At 49.2% G+C, this 12,388-nt stretch overlaps 1 protein-coding gene across 1 annotated transcript; it reads right to left on the bottom strand.

The window, feature by feature from the left end:
- Nucleotides 1-96: 96 nt before the first annotated feature.
- ssh1b (slingshot protein phosphatase 1b) lies at nucleotides 97-12,275 on the bottom strand. The gene is made up of 15 exons (XM_028974242.1): nucleotides 11,849-12,275; nucleotides 10,583-10,620; nucleotides 9,568-9,668; nucleotides 9,345-9,409; nucleotides 8,463-8,584; nucleotides 8,255-8,323; nucleotides 7,688-7,753; nucleotides 7,263-7,457; nucleotides 7,045-7,138; nucleotides 6,826-6,954; nucleotides 6,543-6,589; nucleotides 6,107-6,253; nucleotides 5,770-5,970; nucleotides 4,839-5,505; nucleotides 97-4,527 (listed from the first exon to the last, which is right to left on the bottom strand). The coding sequence occupies exons 1-15, from the start codon at nucleotides 11,927-11,929 to the stop codon at nucleotides 3,505-3,507; spliced, it is 3,045 nt and encodes a 1,014-aa protein (XP_028830075.1). The 5' UTR covers nucleotides 11,930-12,275; the 3' UTR covers nucleotides 97-3,504.
- Nucleotides 12,276-12,388: the final 113 nt, after the last annotated feature.

Genomic DNA, 12,388 nt, shown 5'->3' with positions numbered 1-12,388 from the left:
TTGGCCTTGCAGGAAAAGTTACTATACATGAACTTAACATGTACATAAAGTCGAGCCCAAAAAAGGCTAACTAAATAAATAAAAACCACTGGTGCATAAATTATACTGTTTATTTCTATCACACAGTACAGTACATAATGTCAACAAAATGTAGAAAAAGTGCAATAACATGAACATCAATGTATGGTATGATTAAAAAATGCAATTTTATAAATAAAAATGATGATACAAAAAAAAAAAAAAGTCACTTTAAGTGAAAGTTTTGCTTTTCACTCCTCACATCTGCAATCAGTCACAGATCAAACTACCTTTCCACACCAAGGGTCACAAACCTACGCTTTTATCTACCTCTACCTAAGGTGCAACGACCGGCCACTAGATTGTCAGACAAGGGGCCTGGAGAGCCCCACTGCCTGGGATTTAAAATCCGGAACAATGAAATTCTTGTTTTCTTCACAAAAAAAAAAAAAAAAAAAAACTTAATGCAAGAGGACTTTGGTCTCAACAACAGCAAAAAAAACCCTAAACTGAGCAAAATCAAAGAGCGAAGACAAAAACGATGTCATGTGGTGGTGATCATGCACGGGTATGTTCTGTTGTTCGGCCAGAGAGGCTAGAAAACAGCAAGTCATTTTTTTTTTTTTTTTTAAAGAAGACTGCATCAGACTGCACAAAGCTACCAAGACAATATGATAGCACGTTGGCCAGACTTAAGGCACTTAATGTATAAATGCAACACAGGTCATAAGGAAGATACAGACCACCCTTAAAGCGCAGCTTCGGCGATAATGGAGCAGGATAGACAGGCTGTAAATGTATAACAGGACGACATCTTCACAGTCTACATGCATGGCACAGTTTCCAGGATGTTCAGAGAAGCTGGGATGGCATTAGCTTTGTATCTACATCATTACTTGATCACCTTCCTGCACAACCATGTTAATGTTTCAGCAAAGGAACCAAAACCCAGAGACACAAAGCCATTTACAGGAGTAAAAGGAAAAGCAAGAACGAAAAGTCCTGACCAAGTGGACAAAACTGACCACCAGAAAAATCTGGAACATTGGGAACATCATGTTCTTCTGTTGTTGTGGTAAATGTAAAACCAGGTACCATATTAAAACTAAAAAAGTAAATAAAAGCAAATTAAGGTAAAATTGTTTTCAAGACATTCAAGATTTTTTTTTTTAATTCACAGGTATAAGCAAGGTGCATTCTGGGAGTCTCTCATGCATTGCACTGCATCATTGTTCAGTCAGTCAGTCAGTCCCATGGCTTACTCATAATTCTGCATTCATAGTACACTCATACTCCTTACATTATTAAAAAAAAAAAAATCAAACAAAAACATACTAATGAGAACCATATGTAAACAGTTTTACTGCACATTGCATACTTTTAATTTAACATAATGCATTTTGAAAAAATAATAATAAAGACAATAGCACATTAATTTGGAAAGAAAAAAAGCATAAAAAAAAAAAATCATTGTGCTTTGACAAACAAAACTTGGAACAGCTCACTTCTTCAGTCAGTCAGATCCAGCAGAATCTACAGCTCTTTTGCTATGCTGATACAGTACACATAGAAACATAGAAATCCTATTTTGACCAGAAATGGAAGCAAAGATCAGCTTGTTATTTTGCTCAAGCTTTGAGTCACAGGTTCGCCTTGCCCGGTAAGCCCCCGCCCCACGTTCCCGTTGGTTAATGAATATGCAACAACAAAAGGCTGTGTTTTGTGCTGTGGACAGCCTGAGCTAAATCACATTAAGGGCTCACAGGCTGCAGAGATACAGGCTTGTAGTGTGGTGCACCAAAACACTTGTTTGGTGCAAAAACTGCGATGCAAAGCACCACAGCGATGCTGCTTGCAGGTGAAGAAAAATTATATATATTTTTAAAAGTGCATCGTTGGCATCGTAAAATAAATGGGACATGAGGGCGAGTACGAATCGAACAAACTTGACTTGGGTCACACTAGTTTGAATGGTAAAGCCTATTAAGGGTCAACAGCTTCGATTGTCTTTCTTGTGAAGTGTAGTGAAAGCAATTGTCCCCATTTTGCCACTTTCAAATGGCAAAGTACTCAATTTGTCAGTCGGTCCCTGCCATGGGGTACTTCTGAGTGAATAGAGCACAAAAAAAAAATTAAAAATAAGATGCAGGGAACCAACGACTGCAGTGATAATGAGCAGCTCACATCTCCTCACTGACAAGGATGCGGCTGGTCACCTTTATAAAGAAGGTAAACATGATGTGCCGGACAGACAGGGAGGCACAAGTGGGATTCGAACCTGCGATCCCAGATGTACAACTCTGTTTAAAAGGTACCGTTTGGTCGGATTAAAATACGCTATTTTCAATCAGCTGCAATACAAGAATGGCAACAGCTACGTCACCCTCCAGACTAAGAGGAGGACCGCAGATGTCCTTTTGGGTCCTCTGTTGGAGTTAGTGGAGTTCATGGAAACGCCAGCATGTCAAAGGAGTCCAAAATCGATTTTTGGAAAGATAATGGTTTGATTACAGTATATTTAAGCAAAACAGTGCCAATTGTAAGAAACAGCAAAACCGGGACGCTCGATGCTAAAATGATTCGACCCACTGCGCCTCGTTCAGAATGCAACTCAGAGCACAAAGAAGAGCACTGGAGACAACTGAATTTTTGCATAAAAATGCACACAACAACACTAGTTCAGAGCTGGGCAATATAGCTTAAAATAATAATCGCGATGTATTGCAAGGTTTGTGTAAATGGTGTGACACAGAGATTGGGAAATGCAACTGCTGGTGTATGATGTCTGAGCGGTGAATAAAGACAAAACAATATGCTGGATCACAGTATTCACAGTATCGACGCAGCTGATGAATGGTGCATTTTTATGGTATATTGCCCAGCCCTATTTCAGTCCTCATAATTCCACACTGGAAGCTGGGGTGTCAAACTCCATTCCTTCTGGGGGCGGGGTTAATATCAGTTGTCAAGGTAACCTTTTTAGTCATCTTATTAGGATCAGGAAGGGCGACTCTATGCGCCTCTCAAGTTCCAAAGTCTGCTGACTAAGTGCTTAGCTGCGACAAATTTCAGGTTGTAGAAATACGCTTCTGGGAATGGAGCATGACCACCCTTCTCACACAGTTCCATCACGCTTGAAACGTCCCACCAAATTTAATCACCCATGCTGTTTCAGACAACGCAGCCAGCATACGCGTATGTAACTGAGCCAGGTTGTGTTGATCCGGGTCCAAGACATTAGAAACGGAGAAAGGCAGAGGTGTAAAGTTGTTAAAGAGACACGGCGACAGAGCGGTCTTTGACGGAGGAGAAGAAGAAAGAAAGCAACACTTGTCCTTGCCAGAAAGAAAGAGCCGTTCCATTAAAGTTGCTAATTTGGCGTGTGGACGTTATGTCACGGACCGCTCGACCACCGAATGGGAGGAGGGAGGAAGTGAGAAGGAGGCCCCAGAATCTGCCACACTTGTCCCAGCGGAGACACTTCTGTCAGCTCTTAGGCGCACCAGAGAGAGACTCCACCAGCATGGAGACGCGGGACCGGGGGGTTCCGTCTGAAGAACAGGTGTTGGAGAGGGACAGGTCCTCGGTGGACAGGGTGAGGCCGGCCAGCTTGGCCAGGGAGCTGGAGCGTTTCAGACGAGAGGGCATGGTGAGGCCCGCCAGCCGCACCCGGGCCTCGATCTCCTGCGCCCGCTGCCGCACCAGGCCTGGCTGTCCCCCGTGGACGCTGTGCAGGCTGTCGCTGCTGGAGCTGCGCGTCAGGGACTGGGCCGGCGTCGGGGTCGACTGAGAAGCCCCGCCGGGCACCTGGATGGGACTCCGTGCCGGAAGACTGCCGTCCACCTCCATGTCCTCCCCTGACTGGGCTGGCGCCGTCCCCTCGCCGAGGTCCATGACCTCGGACATGACCCCGGCAGAAGGTGGCACCGCGAGGGAGAGGCTGGAGAGCTGCTCCAGGCGCTCGGTCCGCTGCCGGACCAAACCGGTAACCAGGGGTTGGGAACGGGCCTCCTGGTGCAGCTCCGCGACGGGCCTCTCGCTGCCGTCCAGGCTGAGTTTCAGCAGGGTGAGCTCGGTGACGGGGCCGCCGCCGCCGCTGTCCCTCTGCCCGATGTCCTTTTCCTCCTCCTCCTCCTGAAGCTCGTCCAGATCCTCGGTCTCCAGGGCGCATGACATGGTCTTCGGGAGCTCCTCGCAACTCATGGGTGAGAGCAACCGCTGTCGGTAGGTCTCCAGGCTGGTCATAGGGGCACAGCGGGTACAGCGGCAGAGGTGGTCGCACGGCTGCGGTGCAGCTTCGGAAGAGCTGCGCCGGAGGAAGAAAGGGTTCCCCCTCGGCGGCGTGCTGGCGGAGAGGGCGGGCGTGGCAGCGTGGCGCAGGGTGCTAAGACGATGAGTGCGGCCGGAGGCGGTGCGGTCGCAGCGCCGGACCGCGGGGAGACGCAGGCAGTTTCGGCAGGACTGGTATGAGGGCTTAACTTTGTACGGGTTTCTGATGCTAGCACTGTCCTAAACAGAGGAAATGGAGAAAGACAAGAATATATGGTCAGGGTTCAGCTTGTCCTTGTGCAGAAAAATCTTGTGGTGAAAAAATGTCCAGTAGCGGTTTTTATTATTATTGCACTCGGGGGGGGAAAAAAAATAAAAAATTTGTTCCACAATCTGGTAAGACTAGACATATTATCATCATCAGGGGGGCCTGACATATCTGTGGTGCGAGTTCCTACTTTTAAGCATTGCCGCACCGTGCCAGTCCAGGGGGCATTTGGTCAGGCGCTTGTGTGGTTTTGTCAGGTGCCGTGAGGTGGGGTCACACTCACGTCAAAGGCGGGCGGACAGCTGCGCTTGGCGGCAAGGCGGTTGCTGTTGTTGGCGTTCTCGTTGTTGAAGCGGTTCATGTTGGTGAGCGAGGACGAGGAGGAGGACCTGGGAACGTCCACCGTCAGTCCCGCCCCACTGGCCAGTGCTGCCATCTCCGCCTCCTCCTTCTGGGCCTCCTCCTCGTCCTCCTCTTCCACGGTGCTGAACTCCAGACGGAGCCTCATGTCCTCCAAGGGCTCCAGTCGGCCCCCGCAGGTCTGGGCCGCGGTGCCCTCGCCGGGTAGGCCCAGGTGGGCGGTGGGGAAGCCCTCGTCGTCCAGCAGCGCGTCGCGCTCCACGTCTTCGATCTCGATGAAAACGCGCTCCATGCCCAGCAGCGGCGGGCCGCGCACCGGCGTCGACGGCTCGCTGTCCAGCGCCGTGTCCGACAGGCGCCGGAAGTAGTAGTTGTAGTTCAGCTGATCCGGCGGCTCCGCCTCCAGACCCGCTAAGCCGCAGCAGTGAGGTGGGGCCCTGGCCCCCTCAGGACCCCAGGCCCCTTCCCTTTCCTCTGCATGGTGCCCTGATGCACTGTCCACCCCCTCCAGACCGCAGCATGGGGCCGAGGCCTGGAGCTCCTCGTCGTTGTCGGCCTCAGGACGCCACAGTTTATTGTGCCGTTGTTTGCTGTGGGGAGGAAGAGAGGCCAGTGATGATGATGATGATGATGCAGAAATTGGTGCATTAAGATGAATGCATCATTGGAGCCACTCTGAGCAATATAGAGGTAAAAATGAAAAAATGAAATCCAATAATCCAACATTACAGACGCTCCTTAGTAACGGGGTTCATGGTGAAGTCGAACAGGACATTCATTCAAGATCTTTCTATGTAGGGCGGAGTCCAAACGTAAGCGAAGCGTAGCTGGAAATGGGACTATTAGACGCCCACCTGGCATCCAGAATGCCTTCGTACTCGGCCAGCTGCCTCATGAAGCTGGCGTTGGGGCAGGCGATGCTCCTCTTCTGCTTGACGAAGTTGTACGCCTTCTCCAGGGACCAGCCGTGTTCCTTCATGGCGTACGCTATGACCGTGGAAGCAGACCGACTCACGCCCATCTTGCAGTGCACCAGACACCTTGAATTGTTTTTCCTAAATGCACAAATGAATGAAAGAAGGCCAAACTATTAACTAAGCACACAAAGGGGTTTCAGACATTTTGGGGTAACAATATAACTACAATGTTTATGGCTGGTGTGTGTGTGTGTGTGTGTGTGTGTGTACTCACTTGGCTCTCACAATGAAGTTGTATGTGTCGTTCCAGTGAGCCAGCAAGTCGGTGGCCTCGTCATCATAAACGCGTACATTATGATATGCAAACGTGCCTGGGAAGAAGTTATCAATCTCCCTGGTAACGTTTAGTATATATCCCACCCTAAACAATTTACAAAGAACATTTTTTAGCATTTTTGGTATTTATCTTGCTGCTAAATGCTCACAGTTGAAGCAGAGAGACAAAAAAACTTAATAGTTTTATTGAGTCAAACACACTTAAATTAATAATCCACATTAATAGACGTGTTGCTATGAGTTGCATATTCAAACCAATCTTATCACCACTGTGTCCCTGTGCAACACAGTAAGTAATTGTGGATTAGAGGATCAGCTAATTGTAATGTAATATGTACAATACAGAGCAAAATGAACAAAGTTATGCTGCCTACCCTGATTCCTGAAGCTCTTCCAGATTGGAGGCATTCCACTCAGACCCCTGGAAACAAAGCCAAACGCCCCGGTCACCACACACACATCTACACTCTGCTCCACAGTGAATAAGCATCTGCACGCCAGAAACAAGCTGTAAAAATAAATGTGAAATGTGTGCATGCTACAGAAAAGAAAAGAAAAGTCCGTGTAAACCAGAGTCAGCGCCAAAGCCGAGTGCCATCACTGAGTGCACCAGTGTCAAAAGGCCATAAACGGTAAATAACAAGCAGGGGCCCTCACCAGGTAAAGGTGGTCGAAGATCAGAGTGGCTTTGTCCATCTGACCCAGGATCAACAGCATCTCATTGTCTATGAATTCCTTGAACTCTTTCAGGTTGCAACTCATATGCTGCTCAAGCTCGTTACGGATCTAAAGGGGAACGATGAAGGCATGGGACAAGTTTAATTCGATTCCAATCTAATAACTGCAAATTAGAAATAGATGCTGGAAACCACTCACCTCCTTTGAAGTCACGTTCTCCAGATCCTGGAACACCATGACGCTACGGAGCTTGGCTTTGATAAGACACTCGGTTCTCTCCCGTTCTGTGGGCCTGGAACATGCAAACCAGCATGGCTTACAGGATCTTTTTCCCACCCCAAACATGCCCTTATGAATTAACCAGCTTTTTTCCTGTACTGCTTCTTGTTGCTCGAGGACTCATCACTGGCCCTTACCTGTCAACAAACATGGCGGGGGAGTCAGGCCTCGTGGTCTCCAGGTCAGTCATGGCATTCCACTCGTTGATGCAGCTCTGCTCAGAGGAGATGCAGCTCTCGTAGTATCCCGTCCAGGTGAGGGCCATGCCCCCGGGGAAGTAGTTGTACCTCCGCGAAACCTCGCATGCTTTGTGGAGAACCTGTAAGGCAGACCTGGAAGTGCGGAAGAGAAATCATCTGTGAATTGTGGTATGTATGAAGCTACTCTAGACAGACGCATCTATTGTGTATTAGTGCTGAATTAACACCCAGGTCAAAGATGAAATGCAACAAAACCACCAGCAGAGGGCATAAGACGATCACGCCACCGTCCAGGAAATCTCAGCGCTGTACTTTCTTCTATGTACTGTTAACAAGGGTTAAAACAAGGGAAGGAAACATACCACATGGCTTGCACGGATACAGGTTTGAAGACATGCGACCGTCCAGCTGTGCTCACGCTGAAACCTCTAGAGTTCAAAAACCAGAAAAAGGCATCGATTAGTGTCACACATCTATAGCAGAGATAATAGAACCTTTCAGAAGGTGATTGGTCAGGCACTATAAGTCCAGGAATAATACTTGTGGTTATATGAGCAAAATGGCAAGTTAAGCTTACTAGAACGAACCAGAAATGAACGCATTAGCCTTATTTTGCCCTGGATCGGTAATAATAATAATGTGACTTACATTTACATTTTCAGCATTTATCAGACGCCCTTATCCAGAGCCACTTACAATCAGTAGTTACAGGGACAGTCCCCCCCTGGAGACACTCAGGGTTAAGTGTCTTGCTCAGGGACACGATGGTAGTAAGTGGGATTTGAACCTGGTTCATAGGCGAGTGTGTTAACCACTCGGCTACTACCACCCTACAGACTTGTACATACATTTCAACCAAGAAATTAATTATGCCGGTCAGACAGAATTAACCGTTTTTCGTCTTCGTAATGCAAAAAAGTTGAACTCACCCATCTCCGTCCAAATGGATTTTGGTATCACTCCACAACGGCAGAACCATCCCAATGGAGCAGCTTTTACTACAAGCGACCAATAGAGTGACGAATCACTGAGGGAGTCACTGGCATTTTACTGCACCCCACATTTCATCCTGGGGTCTCTCATGCACAGATATGCATACAACGACACCAGGGGAGCGGAAAGAGAACCTCTCTTTACCTGTCTTTGTTGGTGAAGTCCATGCCCAACAGGATATTTTCTTCCGTGTCTTGTCGCCCATTGGTATAAACCACAACCATGTACCGCACACGATCAGTCCAGGCACTCTCCAACCTCACTGCCTGTCAGAAAAAACGATCAAAAAACAAATCAAATATTAAAATGTATTTCGTGTATAATCTTTTACACTGCAGTCCAATATTTAGACTTCCAATGGGAGGACATGGACTTCAAAAGTGAACTGCAGACGTCATGGACTTTCGTTCTGACGGTGCGTTTACACCTACAGCACCTTGGTGTGCGACTAACATCCAGCACAGGGAAGTGAGCAGATTCACAGCAGCTACAGGCGTGTTCAACCCACGCCGTTCTCTCCACGTTTGGGCAGGTGGGGCTCTACAACACTGAGTGGCAACAGCCATTAGGAGGACGCGCCTAGAGCCTTTTATTACAGATACGACACACACACAACCTAGAACAACTCCCAATATCAGTAAAGGCTATACACATTGTAAAAAACTTACCGAGAGTAATGGTTCTAAATAGTTTTTATTATAGAATAGGGCCTTTATTTTTGATAAATTGACTTATTAACCTTTGGTTAATATTAATAAATATTGGAGACGTCCGACTGCAAATGTGATTTGTCCCTTTTGCTGCAATATAATTCATACTGACCGTTACAACAAATTCAGCAATTTTTGCCTGTGAAAATGCAATTCACCACCACAAACCTGACTGCACGATTTCAACATTAAATAAAGAAAGGAACGTGGAAAAAGAAAAGGAGGGCATTGTACGATTTAACTATGGCTTCCATAGCTCATCCCAGTGTTCAAACCCACACCCATCATTAAAAGTGAGCGAACGAAGATAACGTACCAGCTTAATCCGGTCCTCTGAGCGAAGGGTGTTGATCATGATCTGTAGGTGCTGGGGCAAGTCACCTGCAAAGCCACAAATAGTCATGTTGACGGTCACCCTGTCTACTGTCCTGCTGGACAAGTTCCTCCTCAGCCTCCGGCAGCCATTCCCGGCGGCCTGACCTGCCCGGCAGGGTCAGATAAGAACGCGGCCGCGCTCCTGCCACCCAACAGGGACGTACCGGCATGTTTATGGTGGGTGGGGGTCCTCTGGCCCTGCGCGCTGCTCCCCTGCTGCAGGAACAAGGCTGCGCCCTTCACCATGAAGAAGCTCTCGCTCAGGCTGGACACGGGACACGGAGAGAAAGAGAGGCGTTTCAGGGACGGAGGAGAGGACAAGAAAGTCTGCAGTGACAAATAGTGGCATCATGGGTGACTTCTCTGAAAGTGCAGGTTGAATAGAGATCGTGACTTGATTTCTATCTGCCACCCTGTTTGATGGCATTGTCTGGCTTTTTGAAAGGAAGTCAGTTTGAATATGATGATAATAAGAGCTTAAACATTGGTTTGCTTGTATAATTAACATTTAGACGGTCACATGATTCCTAACTTTTTCCAAAAGAAGATCACAATTCTGCCAAATGAAGACGCAATTTGAAGGCACTGCAAATGGGTGTTTAACGTCAGACCTGGAAGTGGCAATGGGCGGCATTCCTCGTCTTTATTCTCAGGACTACCTCACCATACAGAAGCCCGAAGCCCAGCGGACCAAGCACAGACTAAATACGTGCATGCAAAATCCTATTCAAAGAAGGCCGAAGCCACGGCGATTTCTGTCCCACTTCAAGCGAGCACCGCGCAGACTTGTGTCCTGCAGACGTCCCCCCGAGGCCTTCCCGCAGCACGGCTGGACACGCCCGCTCCTGCTGTCTGGTCAGCGCGTTAACTCGCCGGGTAGCTGCGAGTCTGTTCCGGTGACCCCGCGATTTAATGAGCCGCCACCGTTTCAGCTGCGGGGTGACCTTACTGCATTCACCAGCGTCTTCCACGCTTACAGATTTCATCTTCTCCTGGCGACTCGTCTTTATGGCCGCAAACGTACAAGTTAGGGCCTGGGATGGGTGTGGTGGGCCAGGAAGAGGCGCTATGAAAGCTTTACGCCGAACCTCGGCAAGGATCCTTACATCCATCACCACCTACCAAAAAGCGGGAGACGAGACCTCAAAAGACTCACAAAAAGATGGCGCTGCACCTTACCTTTGGTTGGCCTTTCGTTCTTCATCGCTGCCCAAATCCTGCAAGATAAGCAAGAACAAGATTGTCACCCGGGGGGGGCAACATTTAGACCTGTAGGTGCAATCGGTTGCATTACACACGTCTTCCTCAAAGGGTACGCTGCGGTGCAGGAGAAGCCGGTACCAAGTACGAAAACCGCACCGACGGGACAGACGGGCCCAAAAGTGTTCAAAACTGCCTTTGGGGTCGAAACTTTTTGTCATTGTTGACGAGGAAACCCGAGAACATGCGAGGGACGAAGTGGCCCCGTGTGCATGACATCATGCTGCAGCATTGTCCCCTGGGCCTGATAAAGGCGGCAGACTTGGCCGTGGGCAGCGACTTCACCACGCCACGTCTAAATCTGTAGGCCGGGGGCATTAGAAAAGGGCCCCTGCTGTGCTCCCACCTGCACGTCGCCGGTCACGTCACCAACCAAAGCGGAGCGCCACACTACTAGTGAACTACGCTGATTTAATAAAAAATAAAGTCACTTAATAAAAAAAATGTATATATAAAAAAAAATAAATAAAAATCACACCCACAAATGTCGAACCGATTTGCTCGGCTCCGACACAGAAAGATTGTTTAGTAAAACGTGGTAAATAACGGGGTCCGGCCGGATCTGGACCGGCGCCCCCTGCTGGCCGCTCCGCGCAGCTGCGGAGGTTCAGCCCATCGCCGACAGCCGCGCATCCGCGACAAAATGCACGAAGTCCGGCGAACTTAGCGCGCTTATTCCCGTTTAATTCTGGCGAGACGACGTTTAAAAAAAAAATAAAAAATTAAGAAAAAGAAAGAAAAAAAAAAAAAAGAACCAACAACAAGATAATAAGCGCAGTCAGAAACGGCGGGCTGCTTTCTTCCCGACGGCGCTGACAACGTTTCGGGGGGAAAAAGCGACACATTTACATTTATATAAAGCCGCTTGGCGCTGTTTAACCGCCGGCCCAAACCGAGCGCTTTAACGCGTGTTCGAGGCTAACAGCTAACGCGAACGGGCGGTTTAATCCCCGAAAGCGGGCTTGCATGGCCGCTGACTGACAGGCTCCGAGAACGGAGAAAAAAAGGCGTCTTTAGCTTCGTCTCCTTTATCGAGGCGGGCGGGGTCTTCTTCTTCTTCTTATTATTATTATGATCTGAAAATGATTATTATCGATAAGGCCTCCGGCCGGCATCCCGGGCATTTTCCTCCGCGCCGCTGCCCACACGGCCGAGTCGCCGGGCGGCGGCGGCGGCTCCGCTTACCTCCCCCGCGGTGGTGGTGGCGGTGCTGGCCGAGGATGCGGCGCTCGGGGTGGGCGACCGCTGCAGCGTGACCAGGGCCATGGCCGGAGCGCTCTGGGGACGCCGAGAGGGGACGTGGGTGACCGGGGCTGAGTCACTGTGCCGCCGACGTCGAGGAAACGAGTCTCCCGCCGCCCGGTTTCACCGTTCCCCGGTAAAGCCATCATCGGCTTTGGCAGCCCGCCTCGCCATTGTTGTCGCGCTGAATCCCCGCGGGGGCTGTGGCAGGCGACGCCGGCGCCCCGTGTCCATCGTGCGCGAGATTGGCCCCGCGGTGGCCCCGGCGCGCTCGCGGCTGCGGCGTCGGGATGCTGGGGTGCTGCCACGGCAGATGACGTCAGCCCGTTCGCGTCGCGATCCGAGGCCACTGGGCCACCGCGCGCTGAAGGTGACTTTGCCCGTCGCCCACCGATCGATACGTTACCGACGTCGACTTTAATCAGTCGTGTAACGACGGCGTTATTTGAAAACACTGTTAAAAAAATATATGTAAATTAAAAA

Source organism: Denticeps clupeoides, chromosome 3, assembly GCF_900700375.1.
Source record: "Denticeps clupeoides chromosome 3, fDenClu1.1, whole genome shotgun sequence".
NCBI classification, from domain to species: domain Eukaryota; kingdom Metazoa; phylum Chordata; class Actinopteri; order Clupeiformes; family Denticipitidae; genus Denticeps; species Denticeps clupeoides.
This window is presented reverse-complemented; position numbering and strand designations above follow the sequence as displayed.

Excerpts from the sequence above, each read along its gene's own strand:
- ssh1b (XM_028974242.1), bottom strand. The coding sequence starts at position 11,929 with ATGGCCCTGGTCACGCTGCAGCGGTCGCCCACCCCGAGCGCCGCATCC. Across the intron at positions 8,585-9,344 it reads CAGAGGACCGGATTAAGCTG|GCAGTGAGGTTGGAGAGTGC; the intron begins GTACGTTATCTT and ends TTTTTCTGACAG. Across the intron at positions 5,506-5,769 it reads GAAGGCATTCTGGATGCCAG|CAAACAACGGCACAATAAAC; the intron begins GTGGGCGTCTAA and ends TCCTCCCCACAG.